The sequence below is a fragment of the Eriocheir sinensis genome, chromosome 60, assembly GCF_024679095.1.
Source record: "Eriocheir sinensis breed Jianghai 21 chromosome 60, ASM2467909v1, whole genome shotgun sequence".
Taxonomy (NCBI): domain Eukaryota; kingdom Metazoa; phylum Arthropoda; class Malacostraca; order Decapoda; family Varunidae; genus Eriocheir; species Eriocheir sinensis.
The window spans coordinates 9,540,397-9,564,968 of NC_066568.1; the positions used below are offsets into that span (position 1 = coordinate 9,540,397).

Sequence of the window (24,572 nt, forward strand, 5' to 3'; positions counted from 1 at the left end):
ACAGACAGGCACACAGACACAGATACACACACATACAGACACACAGACAGACAGACAGACACACACACACACACACACACACACACACACACACACACACACACACACACACACACACACACACAAACACACATACAGACAGATGGACACAGACATACAGACAGAGGTGTGACATTGCAGCCTTCCACATGTGCAGACCAACTCAATTCAACCTTTGCTTTCTCAGTCACCTGTAGAAAAGATGGCGCCACTATGAAAAACACTTGCCTGCGCCATGACGGGTTGGGGCCGACTACCATCCAGGCCCCTCAAGAAAGCCTACCGGCGCTAAAGGCTGAAACGTAAAAAAAAAAAAATAATAATAATAATAATAATAATGACCACCACCATCACCACCATGCCTCTGGACCCATGAATAAGAAAATATATAGAAAATCAGGTTTTTATATAACTCTGGATACATTTATTTATTTTTTTTTTTTTTTTTACAGATAAGGAGACAGTTCAAGGGCGTAAACAAAAAACAAAAATAAAGCCTGCTACTCACTGCTGAATAGAGATCAAAGGAGTGTCCAAAAAGAGAGGCCAATTTCGGGAGGAGAGGTGTCCTGATACCCTCCTCTTGAAAGAGTTCAAGTCGTAGGCAGGAGGAAATGCAGTTCAAGTCAAAGGATATCAATTTCCATGCAGTCTTAGCTGAAATTCTACCCAAACACTATCTATGTATGTGTCTGTATGTGTCTGTGTATGTATGTATGTATGTATATGTCTATATCTGTGTCTGTCTGTCTGTATGTATGTATGTATGTCTGTGTATATGTCTGTCTGTCTCTATGTATATCTGTGTATGTATGTATGTATGTATATGTCTATATCTGTGTCTGTCTGTCTGTATGTATGTATGTATGTATGTGTATATGTCTGTCTGTCTATGTATATATGTATGTATGTGTGTGTGTCTGTATGTGTCCAAACCTTAATATTAAGTAGGAGTTAATAGGGCCGAGGTGAGGTAAGAAAGGTGCGCTAAATGACATGTTATGGAAAGTTAATTACAGTCCCTTGAAATAATTATAACTGTGCTGAGGAGAAAAGGAAAGAATTGTTGAAGAAAAACTTGTAGAAATTCAGTTTACTATAATGTTGAAAAAATAAAGGAGGTTGTTCTGGCTACAAAGACGTCAGTTTACGTTGAAAAAGCAAAGAGTTCAAGAAAATTATAAAGAAATTCGTGCATATTAGATAAATGTGATAAAGGGAGGGAGTTAAACAAGGCAAAAGTAGTACGTTAAGGAAGCAAAGAATTAGAAAAAGATGTACAAATATTCAGATTAGAGAGAGAGAGATAAAGAGATTAACACACACACACACACACACACACACACACACACACACACACACTTAAAAACAAACTGGATATAATCATATGTTTTCATCTAAAAAAAACATTGATAGTTATATTTACAAGGATCTCTCTCTCTCTCTCTCTCTCTCTCTCTCTCTCTCTCTCTCTCTCTCTCAGTATCACACTTGCTTTAATATGTATTTCTCTCATTCTTGCACAATTACTTGATATTTTTAACTAAGAGGAGGAGGAGGAGGAGGGGCACACCACACCTCCATCTCCACCAACCACAGCCTCGCATTGCTTTGCATCATCACCCAACAGCCAATCAGAACCTCTCCTTGAAATCCCATCCTCCCAAGCCTCAGCCAATCAAAACACAGGACTAGATGCAGTACTCCCACGCCTCAGCCAATCAGAAGCTAGTACTAGACGCCCAGACTCCCATAAAAACACCAGGAGATGAATCACCTTAGCCCTTAGCCAATCAGAATCACGGAAAGTAGGTCGTGGTGAGTCTCAGCCAATCAAAGCAAGGGAATTCCGATGACGTCACTCGCCGCTATGTTTAAATGTACGTCAATAATTTCTCAGTCAGTGTGTCTCGAGAGTTCAAAGGAGGAGGTTAGGTTTGGTTTCCTCTCCGTGGCAAAGGTTTGTCTATATGGCCGAGTTTTGTGTTTTAGAAGTTTAAGGAAAGAATTATGATTTGTTGGTGTTTTTCTGTGTTTGTTGAAGAGATATGGAGGCTGTGTGTGTTTTGTTTCGTTTTATGATGTAATATCGGTTGTTTGTGTGTACGTGTGTGTGTGTGTGTGTGTGTGTTCTTGTTTTTGTTCTTAATTATTCTTCTTCTTATTATTATTTTGCTTAATTTTCTTTCTTCTTCTTCTTCTTGGCCTTTCATCACCCCCGAGAGAGAGAGAGAGAGTCGATGGGTATATTTATAAGTATTCTCAACAGGTAACTAAAAATATATTAATTGTCACAAGACAGCTCTCTCTCTCTCTCTCTCTCTCTCACACACACACACACACACGAGCTCTCTCTCTCTCTCTCTCTCTCAGTCAGCTGATCTAACACACATGCCCGCCAACATACACACACACACACCCACACACACACACACACACACACACACACACACGCGCGCGCGCGCTCAGTCAGCTGATCTAACACACATGCCCGCCAACACACACACACACACACACACACACACACACACACACACACATTCACATACACAGGAAACGGTTACGTTATATTAGATAACAAGAACAGAAAACTCGGAACACACACACACACACACACACACACACACACACACACACAGGTTATATATATATATATATATATATATATATATATATATATATATATATATATATATATATATATATATATATATATATATATATATATATATATATATATATTAATATGTACATTTTCAGCTTAACGGCTGCAATTTCCTGAATAAACCGATTATTATTATTATTATTATTATTATTATTATTATTATTATTATTATTATTATTATTATTATTATTATTATTATTATTATTATCACACCATAGCTACACGTGACCTCGCGGTGACCTCTCTTTCGCCTTGATATAACATATGCCCTTTTTATTCATCCTTTCCTAGCGTACGTGTCTGTTACAGGATCAAGGTTGATAAGCATATCTTCTCAGGCACTAATTTCCCGTCTTGCAACACCTGTTTCCCAAGGCCACGAGGATACGAGTCGAGTCGGACAGCGTGCTGGCCACTCAGCCGTTCACCCTTCCTTTGGGGCTGGTCGATAAATGGCTGCCTGCCTGGCAGGATTGGCTTCAAGTACAATTTTTGTACTGATTTAACCTTGAGATTTTCTGTTTTTCTTCTGCTTTTGGCAAGTGGCAAACTGGCAAGCCCTCTTTGGCCTGAGTCGCGTACCTCACGTGTCCCTCCAGTCACCTCACCCAGGGCACCTGTCCTCCCCAGGGCCCAGAGCACCTGTCCTCCCCAGGGTCCAGGGCACCTGTCCTCCCCTGGGCCCAGAGCACCTGTCCTCCCCAGGGCCCAGAGCACCTGTCCTCCCCAGGGCCCAGGGCACCTGTCCTCCCCAGGGCCCAGGGCACCTGTCCTCCCCAGGACCCAGGGCACCTGTCCTCCCCAGGACCCAGGGCACCTGTCCTCCCCAGGACCCAGGGCACCTGTCCTCCCCAGGGCCCAGGGCACCTGTCCTCCCCAGGACCCAGGGCACCTGTCCTCCCCAGGACCCAGGGCACCTGTCCTCCCCAGGGCCCAGGGCACCTGTCCTCCCAGGACCCAGGGCACCTGTCCTCCCCAGGACCCAGGGCACCTGTCCTCCCCAGGACCCAGGGCACCTGTCCTCCCAGGGCCCAGGGCACCTGTCCTCCCTGGGCCCAGGGCACCTGTCCTCCCTGGGCCCAGGGCACCTGTCCTCCCCAGGACCCAGGGCACCTGTCCTCCCCAGGACCCAGGGCACCTGTCCTCCCAGGACCCAGGGCACCTGTCCTCCCCAGGACCCAGGGCACCTGTCCTCCCCAGGACCCAGGGCACCTGTCCTCCCCAGGACCCAGGGCACCTGTCCTCCCCAGGACCCAGGGCACCTGTCCTCCCCAGGGCCCAGGGCACCTGTCCTCCCCTGGGCCCAGAGCACCTGTCCTCCCCAGGGCCCAGAGCACCTGTCCTCCCCAGGGCCCAGGGCACCTGTCCTCCCCAGGGCCCAGGGCACCTGTCCTCCCCAGGACCCAGGGCACCTGTCCTCCCCAGGGCCCAGAGCATCTGTCCTCCCCAGGGCCCGGAGCACCTGTCCTCCCCAGGGCCCAGGGCACCTGTCCTCCCCAGGGCCCAGGGCACCTGTCCTCCCCAGGACCCAGGGCACCTGTCCTCCCCAGGGCCCAGAGCATCTGTCCTCCCCAGGGCCCGGAGCACCTGTCCTCCCCAGGGCCCAGGGCACCTGTCCTCCCCGGGTTAGGGCACACCTTTGTTGGCCCCTCATCTTGCCTCCACCCAGGCAGGCCAAAGGAGTGTCCAAAAAGAGAGCCCCGTTTCGGGAGGAGAGGTGTCCTGATACCTTCCTCCTGAAAGAGTTCAAGTCGTAGGCAGGAGGAAATACAGATGAAGGAAGATTGTTCCAGAGTTTACCAGCGTGAGGGATGAAAGAGTGAAGATGCTGGTTGACTCTTGCATAAGGGGTTTGGACAGTATAGGGATGAACATCAGTAGAAAGTCGTGTACAGCGGGGCCGCGGGAGGGGGGGAGGCATGCAGTTAGCAAGTTCAGAAGAGCAGTCAGCATGAAAATATCGATAGAAGATAGAAAGAGAGGCAACATGGCGGCTGAATTTGAGAGGTAGAAGACTATCAGTAGGAGGAGAGCTGTGTGAGTGGAGCCCCCCCACACATGAGATGCATACTCCATAGGCAGAGTCAGGCCTTAATATCGGCACAACCTGTAAAAATAAAGAAAAGACAAGCAGTATCCATTACAATCTTCTCATTCCCTATTTCTTGCAAACCACATCTTTTCCAGAAAACTCTTCATGGCGTCTATAATTCTCTCTGTTCTTGCAATCTTCCCATTCACATCCCAGCCCATCTCACTCATTGCCACCTTCATCATCCCCGTCCTTTCTCTCCGGTATCTCCCACACACCAGTATCACATGCGCGGCAGTTTCATCCACACCCCTGTCACACATCTGACACACTTTGCTGCGGGACTCAGACCACCTGTAATTTCTTGCATTCACATTCATACACTGCGCTCGAGCTTGGAAGAGAAGATCACCACCCAGGCTTCCATCATACCAGCTGACACACTGCGGGGCTTCCTTTTCCCTGTACCACTCCAAAGTACTCTTTCGCTCCATCGCATGTTTCCACCTCCTCAGACCGTCACCTTTCACTGTACTATCTATCTCTCTCTTCCACTTTCTCACATTCCATTCTAGACCCTCACTGTTCCTGTCAGTCACTTTCCATTCAAACAATCGCCTCCCTTCTTTTCTACTCACCCACCTGACTCGCATACCACTGTCACCAACCATTCTCATGCAGTTCTTAATCCATTTGCTCTCATGCACACTCCACAAGTAAACCTTCCGTCCCAGTCTTGCATCATCCATTCGTTCCAGTCTAACTATGTATCTAAGGGTAGCCTTCCTATGTCTTTCCCTAAAGGTACTCCACCCCATATCACCCCTCAATGCTTCCACCGCCGCATACCTTGGTGCATTGAGAGCTGTCCTACCAAGCTTATTTTGTCCTACTTCCAGTTTATCCATTTCAGACTCACTCCATGTCATCGCCTCCATCCCATACATCACACTCGGCACTGCTACACTCTTCCACACCTCTCTCAGCACATCATACTTACATGCGCTCATTCTCGCCACACTTCCCAGACGGCCCACCCATTGATTCACTAGACTAATCTTCTCATTCTTTGACCTTCCACATCCGCTCGGACTCATCCATACACCCAGGTACTTACATGCCAATTCCGGGGGTCCCGCCGGGCGAGTCTCCATGCAGGCCCCTTTCCCATCCTGAGAACCTTCCGGCAGGATCTATCGACTTGCTCAAGCCACGAACTCCGTGGGCGTCCCCTTGGCCTCCTCCAAGGATTGTCTCTCACAGAGACAACTTAGACTGAAAATTCCTTAGAGATCAAAATGGTACAAATTAAGTGAGAGAGCAATTAAAAGATGAGAGAGAGAGAGAGATAATACAAATTCTCTCGTAAGTAAAATTATGTGTTTATCTCTCGTAAGTAAAATTATATGTTTATACATTTCTCTCACACGTACTCTTGCTGTGTGTGTGTGTGTGTGTGTGTGTGTGTTGGTACGGAAGAAATGTAGCTAAAGCCATATATTTATAACTTGTCACGTGTGTGTGTGTGTGTGTGTGTGTGTGTGTGTGTAGTATATATATTTTGTGATTTAATTTCTCCTTTTCCTCTTTCTCTCTCTAATGACTCACTTATCTCTAAAATTACTTCAATATTGACCTAAATAGAAGTAGTAGTAGTAGTAGTAGTAGTAGTAGTAGTAGTAGTAGTAGTAGTAGTAGTAGTAGTAGTAGTAGAAGAAGAAGAGAGAGAGGGGGATTGCAGTCTCTCTCTCTCTCCCCCCGTCATGAGACAGCATGCAATGGAGTATTATATTTTCAGCAACCCTCCTCCTCCGCCTCCTCCTCCTCCTCCTCCGCCTCCTCCTCCTTATCTTGTGTTTTTTCTTTCTTCACTGAGTACCCTCCCTCCCCTTCTTCCGCCTCCTCCTCCTCCTCCTCCTCCTCCTCTTCATTCTTCTTCCTAGTATATCTTCTCCCTTCCCCTCCCTTCCCTTCCCTTCCCCTCCCTTCCCCTCCCTTCCTTCCTTCCCTTCCCTCCCCTTCTTCCTCCTCCTCTTCCTCCTCCTCTTCCTCCTTCCTTTATCTTCCTTCCCTCCTTCCCTCCTTCCCTCCCTTCCCTTCCTTTCCCTTACTAGGCCATACACGTCTCTGTATGAATGCCAATGTTTACACACACACACACACACACACACACACACACACACACACACACACACACACACACACACACACACACACACACACACACACACGTGACGTATCATACATACATACATACAGAGAGAGAGAGAGAGAGAGAGAGAGAGAGAGAGAGAGAGAGAGAGAGAGAGAGAGAGAGAGAGAGACACATGTGGCATACATTAAATTGTGCAATATGACCTTCTAAGAGAGAGAGAGAGAGAGAGAGAGAGAGAGAGAGAGAGAGAGAGAGAGAGAGAGAGAGAGAGAGAGAGAGAGAGAGAGAGAGAGAGAGAGAGAGAGAGAGAGAGAGAGAGAGAGAGAGAGAGATAAACCACTAAATAATATACGCCATGTTTAAACCAGTCACCAAAAAAATTAGACTATAAAAAAAATCTAACCGCGTCCTCATTTTTCTTCCCTCCCCAGACGAGCAAGAAACAGCTGACCCTGAGCAACGTGGGTCCCTTGCTGACACCCCCTGCACATCCCTCTCACACCTCTTTCTCACCCCTCTCTCCTTCCTCCTTATCTTCTTTGAGCTTGTATCGCTTCTTAGGTTAGGTCATTCTTCTCCTGGTGGTCTCTTCTGTTCCTCCTCTTCCTCTTCCTCCTCCTCCACCCCCCTCTCCCATATCCATACATACATACATTTGTGATCTTGAACTGCCAATCTCATCTGTTCTTCCTCTTCCTCCTCCTCCATCCCCCCTCTCCCATATCCATACATACATCTGTTCATCCTCTTCCTCCTCTTCCTCTTCCTCCTCTTCCACCCCCCCTCTCCCATATCCATACATACATTTGTGATCTTGACCTGCCAATCTCATCTGTTCATCCTCTTCCTCCTCTTCCTCTTCCTCCACCCCCACCCCCCCTTTCCCATATCCATACATACATTTGTGATGTTGACCTTGAAACGAAAAGAGCGAGAGCGTTATGTATAAAGACACGTAAGACAAGTTAAGAAGAGGAAGAAGAAGAACAAGAACAGGAAAGAAAGAAGAAGAAACAAGAAGAATTATAAGAAAAACACGAAAGAAAGAAGAAGAAATAAAAGAACGAGGAAGAATCTCAATAACAAACGATAAATAAAATAAAGAAAAAAATATACCAAACGAAGAGAAAGAAAGAAAGAAAGAGAAAATAAAGAATAACACAAAACAACCTCACCAAATACTCCTTCCACCACCACCACCACCACCACCATGATCCGCACCATGTCAACCACCTCGGAGCTGGACGAGATCAGTGCCAGCTACGACGTGCCTGTGGTGGACCCCGCGACAGTGCCTAAGGTGAGTGTGTGTGTGTGTGTGTGTGTGTGTTATCAGTTTTATTTCCTTCTCCTTCTTTATCCTCTCTCCCTCCTTCCCTTTTCTCCCTTTCTTCTCTCCCTTCTTTCTCTCTTCCTCCTCTCTCTCTCCTCCATTTCCTTCCTCCCTCCTTCATTCCTCTCCTCCCTTTCCTCTTTCTCCCTCTTTCTTTTTTCTTCTCTCTCTCCTCTGTTCTTGCATTTATCCTCCTCCTCCTCTTATTTTGTAATTTTCATTTTAATATTTTTCTTCCTCTTTATTTCATCTTTCTCCTTCTGTTCCTCCTCCTCCCCATCTTCATAAATCATTTTCCTGTTACTTTCATTTATTACTTACTTCTGCTATTATATTTTCTTATTAGTTATTATCATTATTATTATTATTACTCTCCTTCAGGATGGTATCTGGAGGTGGTGTGAGCTCGCTGTGATCACGGGCGAAGGGGAACATTTGGAGGGACAAGTAGCGATTTTAATTATCTCTATCTATATATATACATTTATTTCATCAATATATTTCTTCATTTATTTATTTATCTACTTATTTGTCGTAGCTTGGGAAAGGGATGCTGTGTGTGGTGGTGGTGGTGGTGTGGGTGTCTTTCTAACTAGTGGTATTGATGTGGTTCGTTGGTGTTGGTGAGATTCTATTTGGTAGTGATGGTGGTGTAGTGTGTGCGCTAACTTCTTGGTAGTTGTGGTAGTGTTACGAATGTGGTTTTAACTGGTAGCTGGGGTGGCGGTGGCAATGGTAGTGTGTTCGTAACTGTTTGGTGGTGGTGAAGGTGTTATGAATGAGGTCTTAAATAGTGGTGTTGATGTGTTTTTTGGGGTGGTGGTGGTGTTATGAATGGGGTCTTGTTCTAGTGGTATTGATATGGTCTTAACTTAGATGGTGATGCTGGTGTTTGCATGGGTGTGATCCTAACTGGTGGTGGTGTTATGGGTGTGGTTCTAACTAGTATCAATGAAATGGTTTTAACTTAGTATAAACCTGTTCTGGGAGGGACTTAATCTTGGGTGTTCATGTGTCCATCTCGGGAGCCGCTGAGTAATTTAAACGTGGCAGGCCGGGACCGTAGAGCTTTACCGCGTCACTGCCCAGCTTACGACCCACCCGTAACACACTGTAGATCTTGCTGGCAATGGAAAGTCGGTGGAAATCTTACTGAAAAACCTACATATCTTGAGTATTTTAAATGTGACTAACTGGTAGCGTAGAGTTCACCGCGCCACGTTAAATGAGTAGGTATTTTTATAGGTTCGTTGTACAGAAGAAGGGTCAAACAATCCAGGGTCAAAAAACTACCCCTGGAAATGCCCACAACTCCTATGAAAGCCTTGTCAAATGTGTGTTTGCTTCAGGTCCTGTATGGCCACCGCGCGTCCCTGGACAGTCTGGTGGACCCTGAGTGGAGCCACGAGTCCAGGGTCCTCGTCCTCTACACGGGCGGGACCATAGGAATGATGAGGAATGAGAGAGGACGTGAGTACACTCATTATGTCTGTCTATCATTTCCTAGCTGCTTTTTATCTACCTGTATACTATGTGTCTATCTGTCTATCTTTATCTATCTATTTACTATCTATCTATTTATCTGTGTATCTGTCTATCTATCTATCGGTTCAACGCGTGATATATTATGAGCTACGTGACCTGCCTAAGTCCAGTATAGAGAGTTGATGGCTTTATGATCATAATAAATGTTTTCACCCAGACCAGTGGCTGTGTTTAAGGAAACTAATTGTTGGCGGCTTATTGTTTGATATTTGACACATTTGTACCCGTAGAGAGTTACATAAGTGTTCACGGCGATTTAATGATGGCATATTGAGGTAATTATCGTTCCTGAGCCAAGGGACTGACATGCTGCATCACTCGTTCAGGTTTTGCCTCAGACACTCGCCCACTCGTGTACCGCTCTTTCGTTCACGCCGTGCAGCCGCTCGTTCCTCATTGCCGTCGTTCACACGTCCTCGGCGGGCGGCGGCGGCGGGTCTGCGGCGCAGCAGAGGTGGGCGGGGCGGTCCATCCTGGCGTTGCAGGCCAGGTTCCAGATCATGTTGGCGGCAGCGTGCTCCACGTCGCGGCCCGCGTGCTGGAAGTTGGTGCAGCCCCAGGAGCGCGGCGCCAGGGCGTGCAGGCCGGCGGCGTGCAGGGCGCGGCACTCTTCGTGCTGGCGCAGGCCCAGCACGGTGCGGGAATCCCAAAGCCACACGTCGCCGCCGCCCAGCCGCGCCCACGCCGCACGGTTGATCATGTCCAGCTCCGCGTTGGGTGCCCCGCGCGTGGCCAGCCAAGGTTTGATGGGGCCGTGCACGTGCCACAGCACGCGTGCACGGCGTGCCAGCGCCTGCAACAGCGGCGCCACCACGCCCAGAGTGTGCACGAAGCCCTCCACGGCCTCCGCGCCGCCGCCCGCCATGCTGGTGTCCCACAGTCCGCTGCTCACGTACACCACGTGCGGCGGAGGACCGTCCCCCTCCCGCGGCCCCGCGCGGCCCGCCGCCCACGCCTCCAGCAGGTCCCGCGCCCCCTGCAAGGACTGGTCCTCGGGCTGGCGTGGGCGGTGCAGGAAGGTGGCCCAGTGCAGGCGCAGCTCCAGGCCGTGGGCGCGCAACGGTTGATCGTGGTGGGCCATGCTGTCCAGGAAGGACACAGCGGCGTCTAGGCCCACGCCCGGCACGGAGAACTGCACGGCGCCGCTCGAGGCGCGCACCGCCGCCTGCAGCGTGTTGCGCACGCGGGAGTCCCCGACGAAGGCCAGGCGCAGCGGCGCACCCGTGGCCGCCAGGTGCAGGCGTGCGCACGTGGCCACGTCCTGGGCCGTGTACAGGTGCACGGCGCACGGCCGCAGCAACCAGGCGTGCCCCGCGCGGTTGGCCAGGGCGTCACCGTGCACGCCGCCGTCCGCGACAACCCGCACACGGAACAGCCTCGGCAGATACCGCGCCAGCGTGGCCAGGCGGGGCATGAGGGACACCTCTTGGCCCGCCCGCGCCGTCGCCACCCCCGAAACCGCCGCCGCCCACACCGCGTCGCCCGGCCGCCTTGCCGCCACGGCCTCCAGGCCGCACGCCCCCACGGTGAACATTGCGCGGCACTCACACGATGCCGGCGGCGCCCACGCCGGCCAGCCGCCCAGTCCCTGCTCATTGGCATCTTCCCGTCCCGCGCCGCCCCACAGGCACACACACGCCGCCGCCGTCGTCACCGCCGTCAGCACCGCTGCCCGCCAGGTCAGGTGTTTCGTGGCCATCCCCAGTACCCGCCGCCCGCGCGGCACACCGCCGGCCGTATCCCGGCGCGCCCCTGGAAGCTCTGGGCGGCCGCGCGGCGCCCCGCACGCCATGTCTCGCCGCGTCTGGGGAGGGTCTGGCCGTGATGGCCACCAAGTCACGGGAAATACTAATGATAAAATGATAATGACAAAGAAAATGAGAGGAAAAAGAGAATGAAAATGCCTCATGAGACTCGGAGGAGGAGGAAGGAAGGAGAGGATTCCAATATAAGGAGGAAACATGGAAACATGGAAACATGGAAGATTTAATCTGCTCGACCGCCACTTGGGGCTTGGTGAGCAGATGAAAGCACCTCGATATTGAGGAGCAGATGGAAGCCCCTCGTTATTCAGTTTACTCCTGACGCAGCGAAATGACGGTCGATTCTATATTTGAAGGAGTTGATGGTATTCGCATTTACTACTTCTGAGGGAAGATTGTTCCAGTGGCGGATGACTCGGTTTGAAAAGAAACTCCTTCCAATGTCTGTGTTACATCGACTCGACTGAATGGGTAAACCGTTATTTCTAGTTCTTGAGTTGGTTTGCAGTTCAAAGAATTTGGAGTAATCGACGTTATTGAACTTTTTTAGATACTTGAAGACTTGAATCATATCCCCTCGTAGGCGTCTTTTCTCCAATGTAAAGAGATTGAGTCGCTTGAGTCGTTCCTCGTACGGTTGAGCCCTTAAGGTTGGAATCATCTTTGTGGCGCGTCGTTGAATCCTTTCCAGTAAAGCAATGTCCTTTCTGTAATTGGGAGACCAGAACTGCACTGCATACTCGAGGTGCGGTCTTACCATGGAATTATACAAGGATAGCATCACGTCTGGTGTTTTACACCATAATGTTGGCCTTGTTGTATGCTTTTTTACAGTGATTCGCGTGTTTCAGGTCACTGCTGATAGTGACTCCAAGATCCTTTTCCTCCTGCATCGCTTGCAGAGGTCTCCCATTCATGATGTATGTGTGGTTACTATTTTGGGACCCAATGTGCATGACTTTGCATTTGTCAACATTAAAAGACATTTGCCATTTTTCCGACCATTCGATAATGTGATTGAGGTCTTTCTGAATGATTTCGCAGTCGGTCTTTGTGAGGGCATCTCCACCCACCTTGGTGTCATCTGCAAATTTCGATATTGTGGATTTCAGTCCTGATTCTAGGTCATTGATATATATGATAAAGAGGATGGGTCCCAGCACTGACCCTTGAGGCACTCCACTAGTGACTGGTAGCCAATCGGAAGGCTGTCCGTTGAGTAGTACTCGTTGTTTTCGTCGGTGAGCCAATCTATTATCCACGCGATCAGATTGGCTCCGATGCCCGCCGAGTGCAGTTTCTTAGGAGTCGCTCGTGCGGTACCTTGTCGAAGGCTTTCTGAAAGTCCAGGTATATAACATCACTGGGGATGTGGGCATCCCAGTTCTTATATATACCTTGGAAGAAGTCTAATAAATTCGTTAGGCAGGAGCGCTTGTTTCTGAAGCCATGCTGGGTGTCGGAGATTACATTATTGTTTTCTAGAAACTTAACAAGTTTATCTCTAATAATCTTTTCGAGTATTTTTCCTGCCACTGATGTCAAACTTATGGGCCTGTAGTTTAATGCAACGCTTTTGTCTCCTTTTTTGAAAATCGGTGTTACGTTCGCCATCTTCCAGTCTTCCGGGACCTTGTTTAGTTGAACTGACCGGTTGAATATGGTAGTGAGTGGTTGAAGTATTTGTTGTTTGACAAACTGTCGGGTCCCGTTGACTTGTTCGTGTCGAGTTTGTCCAAGTACTTTTTTACTTCTTGGTCGCATATTGAGTCAATTTCCAGCGGCGTGATCTCATCTGTTTACTGTCCTGAGTTACAGATCCAGTCTCGTCTGTCAGGGGACCAATATTGATTTTACTTTCTTTTTCGATCTTATGTACGTGAAGAATTTCTTGGAGTTAGTTTTGATTTCGCGCTATTTGCTTTTCATAGTTGCGTTTGCTACTCCGAATAAGGCTGCGACAAGCTCTGAGGCTGTTGTGGTACTGTGTCTTTCATCAAATTATAATTAGGTTTACTGCCCTTTTATTTCTCTGGTCATCCACGGTGGATCTACGGCCCCATTTACTCGCCTGGATTTCGTAGGCACTGTAGCCTTCTACTTGCAACAGCTTATCTTTGAAGACGTTCCACGCGTTGTCGATTGTATTGTCGGTGATGCCAAGTTGGTCCCAGGTCGACGGGCTGTTGAAATTTCCTTTTTGTAATCTGGTATCACTGATGGATTATCTACGAGATTGTGACATATGTTGATATTAAAACGGATTAAGTGGTGATCTCACCCATTAAGTTTCTCACCAACAGATCCAGCAGATTGTTTTCTCTTGTTGGTTGAGTTACAACTTGAGTGAGGAACGAATCCTCCACCATTTCTAAAGCCTGTTACCCTCTTGATCTCCAGTCATCAGTCCCCAGTCAATGTTAGGGCAATTAAAGTCCCCAATTATAATTGCTTGAATCTCTTCGTAGAGGCAGTGTCATCGGCTGCCTGTTGTTTCGGAGGCCTGTATACGGTTGCAAGTGTTAGTTTCTTGTTATTTGCGGTTATTTCCACATAGACAGAATCGTATTTCTCTGCGTCCTGTTTGTCTATTTTGCAAACTACTCCTCCTCCTTTCTTGTGCTTTCGACTTTGTAAGCTTTCGTACCCCAGGAATGACATTGTCGCACTGACGCTACGGGTTGGTTGATCAAGGGCGCTTTTGCCCTGTCCTCGCCCGCCGTTTGATCCAACCTCATTCAGATGTAGTCCATCGTTCCAAAAATTTCCTTCAGACTAGTATTGATGTTGCTCGCTTTTTGTTGAAGCCGGCGTAAGCGCTGATTCTGGGTAGAATTCCAGAGACAATGACGTGAGGGACTTGGTCTTGTAGGAAAACTAGACTCAAAACCCGAACACCCTCACCTCTTTCCACACACACACCCTCCCCTTACCCCCTACACCCCCTCCCTTTACCCCCTACACCTTACGTAACCCCCCTACACGCCCTTCCCTTACCCCCCCTCCACCTCTCCCATACAAACACGAATCTCTTCCTTTTCTTTCTTCTTTTCCTCCTCCTTTTCTTTCTTCCTTTTTCTTCCTTCTTTTCTTCTCTCCACACTATATATCTACCAATCTATCTATCTCTCTATGCTACTAATTCCTCTCTCTCTCTCTCTCTCTCTCTCTCTCTCTCTCTCTCTCTCTCTCTCTCCCCTTCCCTTCCCTGCCTTATTTTTTCCTTCCCTTCCTTTCCCTTCCTTTCTTTTTCCCTTTCCATCCCTTCCCTTCGTTTCCCTGCCTTTCTCTTTCCTTCCCTTCCTTTCCTTTCCTTATCACGGAAGACAGAAAGCAGGGAGGAAGGAATGGAAGGCAAAATAGAGTATGCAACGTATTTTCGCTCTTAATGTGTCCTGTCCTAAGGCCGTGAATGAATGATTGAGAGAGCGGGGAGTCGGCTCGCACGTGGCCAGAGTTGCCTCGTTACGACTGGCCCGTTGCTCCCTATATCTGCCTTTCCTAGGACCCATATCTCGCCCTCTGCCCTTCCTCCTTATCCTCTTCCTCCGCAGAACACTTGCTTACACATGCAGGAAGGCTCGGAGCTACTCAACAACGCCCAGAGATCAGCGATACAAGGAGAGGAATTATATTATCTGTGGGTGCTTGGAAGGCATCGGGAATGACGTCGCCGGCGGGGCAGCGAGTGTGAGCTGAGGGAAGGAAGGCGAAACACACGACGCATATTAGCTCCTACTGTCCCGCGTAATAAGGCCGTGAATGAGTGATTGAGGAAGGCGACGAGGCAGCGGGTGTGAGCTGAGAGAAGGCGAAACACACGACGCATATTAGCTCCTACTGTCCCGCGTAATAAGGCCGTGAATGAGTGATTGAGGAAGGCGACGAGGCAGCGGGTGTGAGCTGAGGGAAGGCGAAGCACACGACGCATATTAGCTCCTACTGTCCCGCGTAATAAGGCCGTGAGGTGGGGAGGCGCCGCGGCACATGACTCCCTGAGATGCTTCAACGGGACACGCTATCCGTTCTTACTTCGACCCACACCTCGCCCTGTCCCTCCTCCTTGTCCTTTTCCTCTACAGAACACTTACACATATACGGAGCTACACCACAACGCCCCGGGAGCAGGTATACAATGAGAGGAAATAATACAATCTGTGGGTGTCTTGAGTGACGTGGGCGGCCGGGGAGTGTGAGCGAGACCCGAGGGAAGAAGGGCGGATCACTCGATACATTTTAGCTCTTCGTGTCTTGTATCATAAGGCCGCGATGAGCGATTGTCTGTGAGGCCGCGGCACAGAGCTGCTTCAGTTGCATCGTAGGGTTAGCTGTATGCCCCTCGCCATGCATGACCCACACCTCTCCCTCTGTCCCTCCTCCTCGTCGTCTTCCTCGATAAAACACTTTAGGGTCGTGTTATCAGACATTTCGTCGCTCAAGAACACCTATTTGACAAGGCTTTCGTAGGAGTTGTGGGCATTTCCAGTAGTTTTATGACCCTGGTGGTAGTTTGATCCTTCCTCTGTACCGTGAACCTGAAGGAGCACTCATTAGAACCCGACTGACCCCCTCTTTAACCTTTAGAAATAGCTGATGTAGGAAGCGAAAGTGCTTTATAATACCGACCTTACACATACAGGACGGCTTGCAGCTACACGAACAACAACGCCCAGGGATCAGCTGGCTTCTACCTTCTGCCCCCGGCCACTGGGTAACAATATACGGCATTGTGAGGTCATGCGCGGGGCGGGCGAGTTACAACCTTGAACTTTCATCCTCTTTTTTTAATCCGCCCCGGCCATGGTCAGTCCGGCCGTGACCTTCCCAGCGTTAATAGCAAGGAAGTCCAAGTTAATTCGCGCTCCGCAGACATTTTGCTCGGTGGATCGATACAGACCAGGGGCAGAGTATTAATTAAGGCACTGTACACTCATTCCACAACATGCATTCTCTCTCTCTCTCTCTCTCTCTCTCTCTCTCTCTCTCTCTTCCTTACACCCAACGCCTCCTCCTCCTCCTCCTTCTCCTCATCCCCCTCTTCTTCTTCAGGTCTTGTTCCAATACCTCATGCGATGGAGACCAACATAAGGAGATATCCACATATGCACGATGAGGACTATGCGGTTAAGAGATTTGCTAACAACTTCACCCAACCTCTCGTTCTGCCGTGAGTAATTATAGCAGTAGTAGTAGTTGTAGTAGTAGTTAGTAGTAGTATGTATGTTTGTAATAGTCTATGTTTTCTTTCCTTCCTTTTTCTTTCTTTCTTTCTTTCTCTTTCCCTTCTCCTCTTCCTCCTCTTTCCTCCTCCTCCTTCTCCTCCCTACCTTCTTCCCTCTTTTCTCTCCCTTCCTTCGTTCCCCTTTTCCCTTTTCTTCTCTCTCCTCTTTCCCCTTCTTCTCCCTCTCCTTTAATCTTTTTCACTCCTTCCTCCACTCTCTCCTCTTTCCTCCAGTAAGGAGACAGGGTACTGGAGCGTACGACCGTACCGAAGGTTAACGAGGATCAAGCCTCTACCTGTATACTCCCTGAAACTACACCTCACCCATCGTGAATAGCGGGAGGGATTCTGGAGCTGCCCTGTGTAGGCCACCCGCCCTCTTGCAGTTTCCCTATGTTCTAATGTTCTTCCTCCCTATACTAACCTCCCTCCCCCTCTTCACCCTCTCCTTTCATCCTTTCCTCTCCCTCCTCCTCTCTCTCCTCTTTCCTCCTCATCTCTCTTCCTCCCTATGTTAACCTCCTTCAACTTAATATCAACTAGAGTAAAAATGCAACGTTTTTTCTTCTCTTGTAAAAAAACTCACTTTTTGTTTAAAGGACAGACCAGTCTGGACCATATGGGGGTGGGTGTGGTGTCTTTTTATGTAAATCTATGTAAATCTCCCTCTCCCTTAATCTTTTTCTCTCCTTCCTCCTCTTTCCTCCCCATCTCTTCCTCCCTTAACACCTTCATGCTTCCCCCCCTTCTCCCTCTCCTTTAATATTTTCCTCTCTCCTCTTTCCTCCCCATCTCTTCTAACCTCCCTTTCCCCCCTTCTCCCCCCAGCGAGTGCCAGGGTGAGCGCCGCAGGGTCGTATATTGGGTCTACGAGTACGACCCGCTTCTCGACTCGTCCAACATGACTATGGACGACTGGATCAGAGTGGCCAAGGACATCAGGGTGAGGAGGAGGAGGAGGAAGAGGAAGAGGAGGAAGGGAGGGAAGGTTGTAGTACGAGTAATAACTTATAAGGATAAGGGTTGTAGTAGTAGTAGTAGTAGTAGTAACGGTAGTAGTAGTAATGGTAGTAGTAGTAGTGGTAGGAGGAGGAGGAGGAGGAAAAGCTAGGAAGGTTGTATACGGAGGAGGAGGAGGAGGAAGAGCGAGGGTTTGATAGCACTAGAAAGAAGAAGAGGAAGAGGAAAAGGAGGAGGAGGAGGAGGAAGAAAAAGAAGTAGAGGAGGAGGAGGAAGAGTGAGGATTTGGTAGCACTAGAAAGAAGACGAGGAGGAGGAAAAGGAGGAGGAAGAAGAAAAAGAAGTAGAGGAGGAGGAGGAAGAGTGAGGATTTGATCGCACTAGAAAGAAGAGGAGGAAGAGGAAAAGGAGGAGGAGGAGGAGGAAGAGTGAGGATTTGATCGCACTAGAAAGAAGACGAGGAGGAGGAAAAGGAGGAGGAAGAAGAAAAAGAAGTAGAGGAGGAGGAGGAGGAGGAAGAGTGAGGATTTGATCGCACTAGAAAGAAGAGGAGGAAGAGGAAAAGGAGGAGGAGGAAGAAGAAGAACAAGAGGACGAGGAGGAAGATAATTTGGGAAGAGGAGAAAGGATGTGATTTTTGGTTATCTTACTATCTATCTATCTATCTCCCCATTCACCCATCACTCTCTCCCCCCATTCAGGAAGTGTACGAGCTGTTTGATGGGTTTGTGGTGCTACACGGCACGGACACGCTCTCCTACACGGCCGCCGCTCTGTCTTTCATGCTGGAGAACCTGGGGAAGCCTGTCGTCATTACTGGGTCACAGGTCAGCTTATACCCACACCTGTATTGCTTCTTTTCTACTTAGTAACCTGTTGTCATTACCTGTTGTGCTTTGGTCCTTATAATATGCTTTCTTTATTAATCTTGTTTTCTTTCGTGTATATCCTCCCCTCTCTCTCTCTCTCCCTTCTGCTGGGTCACAGGTCAGCTTATACCCACACCTGTATTGCTTCTTTTCTAATTAGTGACCTGTTGTCATTACCTGTTGTGATTTGGTCCTGATAATCTGCTTCCTTTATTAATCTTGTTTTCTTTCGTGTATATCCTCCCCTCTCTCTCTCTCTCCCTTCTGCTGGGTCACAGGTCAGCTCATACCCACACCTGTATTGCTTCTTTTCTAATTATTAACCTGTTGTCATTATCTGTTGTGATTTGGTCTTAATAATCTGCTTCCTTTTCTTTCCTGTATATCCTTCCCTTTCTCTCCCTTCTGCTTACAGTGACGCCTGGGACAACTTCATGCGTTTTCTTAAAGTCACGGCCTTCCTCTCCTTCCTTCTTTCCTTCAGTGTCTATTCTTCTGTATTCTCGTATTCTCACATCAATGTCAATCCTTCTCTCTCCTTCCTGCTTGATTTCATTGTTCGAGGCTTACATTATATCTTTTTTTCTTTCTATTCTTCTTGTTTCCCTTTTGTCAACATCATCTCCCTCTCTCTCTCTCTCTCCCTCAGATCCCATTGTTTGAGACGCGCAGCGACGGTCGAGACAACTTCATCAGCTCGCTCATCATGGCTGGCAGCTACAGCATCCCCGAGGTGGCCGTCTTCTTCAACAACAAGCTTTACCGAGGCAACAGAACCACCAAGGTGTCCACGGGTAGCCTGCAGGCCTTCGACTCACCCAACATGTCTCCCCTGGCCACGGCGGGCATCGCCATACACGGTGGGTGGACACGGGGGGGGGAGAGATGGTATTGCACGGGTATTACATAGCTTCAGAGGTCATATATAGATGTGCTAAGGGTATTTGTAGGTCTAAGGCTCTCCTAATATGTCTACTTCTACTACTACTACTACAACTACTACTACTACTACAACTACAACTACTACTACTACTACTACTACTACTACTGCTACTACTATATTTTCTCCTCCTCTGTCTTCTCCTCCTCCTCCTTTCTCTCTTCTTCCCTTCCTCTTTCTCCCTATCCTTTATTCTCCTTCCTTCTTCTCCTTTATCTCTCTCTCTCTCTCTCTCTCTCTCTCTCTCTCTCTCTCTCTCTCTCTCTCTCTCTCTCTCTCTCTCTCTCTCTCTCTCTCCTTCTCTGTTCTCTCTTTCTTCTCTCTGCTACTACTACTACTACTACTACTACTACTACTACTACTACTACTACCACTAACACTAATACTACCTCTTTATCCTCTTCCAGTCGACTACCGCTCAGTCTACCGGCCGACGTCCCTTGAGAAATTTAAAGTCTTTGACCGGCTCAACCGCAACGTTGGTCTCTTGCGCATTTTCCCGTCAATCTCGGCGGAAACGGTGCGCGCCTTTCTACAGCCCCCCATGGCCGGCGTGGTGATCCAGACCTACGGCGCGGGGAACATGCCATCGAACAGGAAGGACATTATGGAGGTGAGGGACGGGAGGAGGAGAGGAGAAGGAGGGAGTGAGGAGGAAGAATTGAAGGATACACAGAGAAAGAAGAGGAAGGGAGGAGAAGGAGGGAAAGGAATGGAGAGAGAGCGAGAAAAGGGGAAAGAGGATGGGGAGGAGAGAGAGAGAGAGAGAGAGAGAGAGAGAGAGAGAGAGAGAGTAACATTACCTTAATACATCTACGATATTACACGTTTCAATGCTACCTACCTCTAATCTACTCATCAACAACAATTAAATACTCTCTACCCACCAATCACCACCTCTACCTCTAATCTACCCATCAACAACATCTCCATATTATCTACCCATCCTCCACCAGCTGTACCCTCCTTCTCCCACCCCTTCAGGAGCTCCGCAAGGCCACAGAACGCGGGGTCATCATCGTCAACATCACCCAGTGCATGCATGGGGCTGTGGACGCGATCTACGAGACGGGTCAGGCGCTGGTCGACTCTGGGGTGCTGGCGGGCATGGACATGACCCCCGAGGCTGCCCTGACCAAGCTGAGTTACGTGTTGGCGAAGACCTCGTGGGATTTGGTTACGAAGAGGAGGGTAAGTCTGGTTGTTTGGTTGTGGGTGGTTGGTTGATGGGAGGTTTGGTGGTATGTTAGTTGGTTAATAGATTTTTTTGGTTAATTCTGGTTGTTTCCTTTCCTTTCTGTCTGTCTCGCTTTCTCTCTCTCTCTCTCTCTCTCTCTCTCTCTCTCTCTCTCTCTCTCTCTCTCTCTCTCTCTCTCTCTCTCTCTCTCTCTCTCTCTCTCTCTCTCTCTCTCTCTCTCTCTCTCTCTCTCTCTCTCTCCTTCTTTTTCCTCTCTTTTTCCCTTTCATTTCTTCCTCTCTCCCTCTGTTTCCTTCCTCCCTCCTTTTTTCCTCTCTCCATCCTCCTTCTTCCTCTTATTCCTTTTCTCCTCTCGCCTTCCTTTCTCCACTCTTTTCCTCCTCTCATTCTCCTTTTTCCCTCCTTCTCTTCCCTTTCCCTTCTCTCTCCTTCTCCCTCTTTCTTCCATTCCTATCTCCATCCTTCCCTCTCCTCTCTCTCCCTCCTCTCCTGACCAGACTCAAGTGGCTAATGTAACAGAGATGAGCACTGAGGCAACTCGCACCTATGATATCCCTTCCCTTCCCTTCCCTTATGCATGACTGAAACTGAGATGTGCACTGAGGCAACTCGCAGCTATGATATCCCTTCCTTTCCCTTATGCAGATGATGGCCAAGAACCTCCGCGGGGAAATGACCTGCCTTGCCCAACAGGAGGAAGGTCTAGGAGCGGGCGAGGAGGGAGGGGGCGTGAGGGAACTTGACGTGGTTGCTTCAATATCCCGAGCGCTTCAGTTGACCTCCGCCGACGATGTTGACCACGTGAAGGACTTGCTGTTACCCGCGATCTTCTTTGCCGCTGTGGTGAATGTGGATTTGACCAGACTGGAGGAGATTTACCAGAATGTGAGTGTTTTGGTGTGTGTGTGTGTGTGTGTGTGTGTGTGTGTGTGTGTGTGTGTGTTTTATTGGTATATTTTTTCGTTATTTTCTGGAGCGAATCTTGTGAGTAACTTAAATTCCATTCCCTCGTTACAAGCTGTCAATATCGGTAAGGTTATCCTCTCTCTCTCTCTCTCTCTCTCTCTCTCTCTCTCTCTCTCTCTCTCTCTCTCTCTCTCTCTCTCTCTCTCTCTCTCTCTCTCTCTCTCTCTCTCTCTCTCTCTCTCTCTCTCTCTCTCTCTCTATCTCTCTCTCTCTCTTACCCAGCATGCATTATATAAACCCTCGCTTACAACCCTTAATATATACAAAAAATACATATATCACTACTACAGTTATTGCTATTATTATTATTATTATTATCATTAGCAATTATCCACCACTGGGAGCAAGGCGTGAGCTGCATCGCTTCATCTTAAAATTCCACCCCGACAATTGGCTTTCACTTCCAGGGCAAATTTTTCCACCAATCAGAACAGCGGAGCGGATTGTGACGTCACGCCCCCCACACACTGCCTCAGCCAATCATGTGTGTTCCTTTGGCTTCTATATAATGGCTGTTATTATTATTATTGTTTTTATGATTTATTTATTTATTTATTTGTTTGTTTGTTTGTGTTTATCTTTTGTTGTTGTTCTTGTTGTTGTTTTGATTGTCGCTTCAGCCATTATTTTATTATTATTATTATTATTATTATTATTATTATTATTATTATTATTATTATTATTATTATTATTATTATTGCATGAGGCTAATCCATTGCCTTGTATGTCTCTTATATAGCGCAATTTAAAGCCTTAATTAATTATATTTACGTAATTAGCAAAACAAATAGTGAAATAAGAAAATAAGTTATACTATATATTATCTTAATGAGCTCTTTTCTCCTCCTCCTCCTCCTCTTCTTCCTCCTTCTCCTATTCCCTCCTCCTCCTCCTTCTCCTACCCCCTCCAACTCCTCCTCCTACCCCCTTCTCCTCCTCCTCCTACCCCCTCCTCCTCCTTCTCCTCCTCCTTCTCCTCCTCCTCCTCCTTCTCCTACCCCCGACTCCTCCTTCTCCTACCCCCGACTCCTCCTCCTCCTACCCCCTCCTCCTCCTTCTCCTACCCCTCCAACTCCTCCTCCTACCCCCTCCTCCTTCTCCCCCCTCCTCCTTCTCGTACCCCCTCTCCACCTCCTCATCCTTCTCCTACCCCCTCCTCCTCCTTCTCCTACCCCTCCAACTCCTCCTCCTACCCCCGACTCCTCCTCCTCCTACCCCCTCCTCCTCCTTTTCCTATCCCCTCCTCCTCCTCCTTGATCTCCTATCCCCTCCTTGATCTCCTACCCCCTCCTTCTCCTACCTCCTCCTCCTTCTTCTCCTCCTCATTCAGGGCGTGGAGATCAACATGCAGGATTCGTCAGGTTGGACAGGTCTTCACATGGCTGCCAACGAGGGGCTGACGGAGGCTGCCACGTGGCTGCTCCAGCACGGCGCCAGTGTGCACATCAGAGACAAGATGGCCCGCACACCACTGTCACTGGCCATAGAGAACGACCACCACCAGGTATTAGACAGGGGTAGAGTGACCACCAACATGTATTAGACAGGGGTAGAGAGTGACCACCAACGTATTAGACAGGGATAGAGAGTGACCACCACCAGGTATTAGACAGGGGTTGTGGGGTCAGGGGTGGTCAGCTTCCTCCTCTCCAGCTGTCCTCGTCCGCGTTTCAACTTTTTCTTTTCTTTTTTTTACATTTTTTCCTCTGGTTATTTTCTTTATCCTTTTCAACTGTTTTCCATCTTTCTTTACCTCTCTCTCTCTCAGGTCATCCTTCTTTCTATCTCCCTCCTTTCCTTCTCCTCTTTCTCTTGGCATCTTTTTTTCTCCTCTTATTATCTTCGTCCTTTGCCTCCCCTCCTGTTATTTCCTCTCCTCTCTCCTCACTTCCCTCCGCCATGTCATCTTTCCCCTTATCTTCCTTTTCCTTTCCCCCTCCTTTTCTCCTGCTTCCTCAATCTCCTCACCCTCCTCCTCTCCCTTCCCTCAGGTCATCTCTCTCCTGATCAAGACCGGCGCCCACCTCATTGAAGCTCCGTTGAGGCTGGGCGAAGCGCTCGTCACTGCCGCCGCCGCTGACAACCCCCGTCGCCTCCTGTCCTACCAGCTGGCGGGGGCGGACCTCAGCTTGCAGGACCCGTGTGGCCGGTCCGCGCTGCATGCTGTGAGTGTATGCTGAGTGCTGACTAGGGGGGGGTATAGTGTAGTTCTAGGGGTGTATGGTGTTTTGGTATGTATATATAGGAGTGTATGGTATTGTTACAAGTAGATTATATATTGGTTAGGTCATGTCGGCGTGTGTGTGTGTGTGTGTGTGTGTATAATTCTCCCTCTCTGTCTGTCTCTCTCTCTCTCTCTCTCTCCCTCCCTCCATCTCCTCCCTGTCTCTCTCTCACTCCTTCTCCTTCTCTTTCAGTCTCTCTCTTTCCCTCTCTCACTCCCTCTCTATCGCATATTAGCTACTATTCAATATTTATTCTCTCCTTCCATCTCCCTCTCTTTCTCTTCCTCTCTCCTTCTCTTTCTCTCTCTCTCTATCAAGGATGTATCATGGAATCTGAAATGTGTATGTGTAGGCCTCTCTCTCTCTCTCTCTCTCTCTCTCTCTCTCTCTCTCTCTCTCTCTCTCTCTCACCGTCCTCCCCTTCTTCAGGCATGTACGGTTGGGTCTGAGGAGTGCGTGAAGGTGCTCCTGTCTGCTAGCGTGCCCACGGATGAGCCGGACAGGACGGAACTCACCCCCTTGATGTGTGCGCAGATCAACGACCACCTCAACATCACTGACCTTCTGGAGCAACACACGAAGACGCAGGAACAGAGAGTTAACAATGGTGAGATGGTGGTGGTAGTAGTAATAGTAGTAGTAGGTATGGTTAAGTTTAGGG

General features: G+C 48.6%; 3 protein-coding genes across 3 annotated transcripts in view; 2 read left to right on the top strand and 1 right to left on the bottom strand.

Annotated features, from left to right (window-relative positions):
* Positions 1–1,734: 1,734 nt before the first annotated feature.
* LOC126985626 (proline-rich protein 2-like) lies at positions 1,735–4,334 on the top strand. The gene is made up of 4 exons (XM_050840780.1): positions 1,735–1,770; positions 3,335–3,435; positions 3,510–4,055; positions 4,130–4,334. Exons 1-4 carry the CDS (start codon positions 1,735–1,737, stop codon positions 4,332–4,334), a joined length of 888 nt encoding a protein of 295 aa, XP_050696737.1.
* Positions 4,335–8,039: 3,705 nt separating this feature from the next.
* The window catches only part of LOC126985893 (L-asparaginase-like), an 18,136-nt gene continuing 1,603 nt past the window's right edge, over positions 8,040–24,572 (top strand). Inside the window, exons 1-12 of the mRNA XM_050841413.1 lie at positions 8,040–8,191; positions 9,574–9,694; positions 16,582–16,699; positions 17,582–17,696; positions 18,415–18,540; positions 19,232–19,442; positions 19,930–20,135; positions 20,507–20,713; positions 21,366–21,605; positions 23,017–23,190; positions 23,678–23,851; positions 24,341–24,518. Of these exons, the coding sequence (XP_050697370.1) occupies positions 8,102–8,191; positions 9,574–9,694; positions 16,582–16,699; positions 17,582–17,696; positions 18,415–18,540; positions 19,232–19,442; positions 19,930–20,135; positions 20,507–20,713; positions 21,366–21,605; positions 23,017–23,190; positions 23,678–23,851; positions 24,341–24,518 (1,960 nt within the window). The 5' untranslated portion in view covers positions 8,040–8,101. The remainder of the gene's footprint in view (positions 8,192–9,573; positions 9,695–16,581; positions 16,700–17,581; positions 17,697–18,414; positions 18,541–19,231; positions 19,443–19,929; positions 20,136–20,506; positions 20,714–21,365; positions 21,606–23,016; positions 23,191–23,677; positions 23,852–24,340; positions 24,519–24,572) is intronic.
* LOC126985894 (uncharacterized) lies at positions 9,712–11,721 on the bottom strand. The gene has a single exon (XM_050841414.1). The coding sequence runs from the start codon at positions 11,676–11,678 to the stop codon at positions 10,176–10,178; it is 1,503 nt and encodes a 500-aa protein (XP_050697371.1). The 5' UTR covers positions 11,679–11,721; the 3' UTR covers positions 9,712–10,175.

Excerpts from the sequence above, each read along its gene's own strand:
- LOC126985626 (XM_050840780.1), top strand. The coding sequence starts at position 1,735 with ATGCAGTACTCCCACGCCTCAGCCAATCAGAAGCTA. Across the intron at positions 3,436-3,509 it reads GAGCACCTGTCCTCCCCAGG|GACCCAGGGCACCTGTCCTC; the intron begins GCCCAGGGCACC and ends TGTCCTCCCCAG. Across the intron at positions 4,056-4,129 it reads GAGCACCTGTCCTCCCCAGG|GGCCCAGAGCATCTGTCCTC; the intron begins GCCCAGGGCACC and ends TGTCCTCCCCAG.
- LOC126985894 (XM_050841414.1), bottom strand. The coding sequence starts at position 11,678 with ATGAGGCATTTTCATTCTCTTTTTCCTCTCATTTTCTTTGTCATTATC.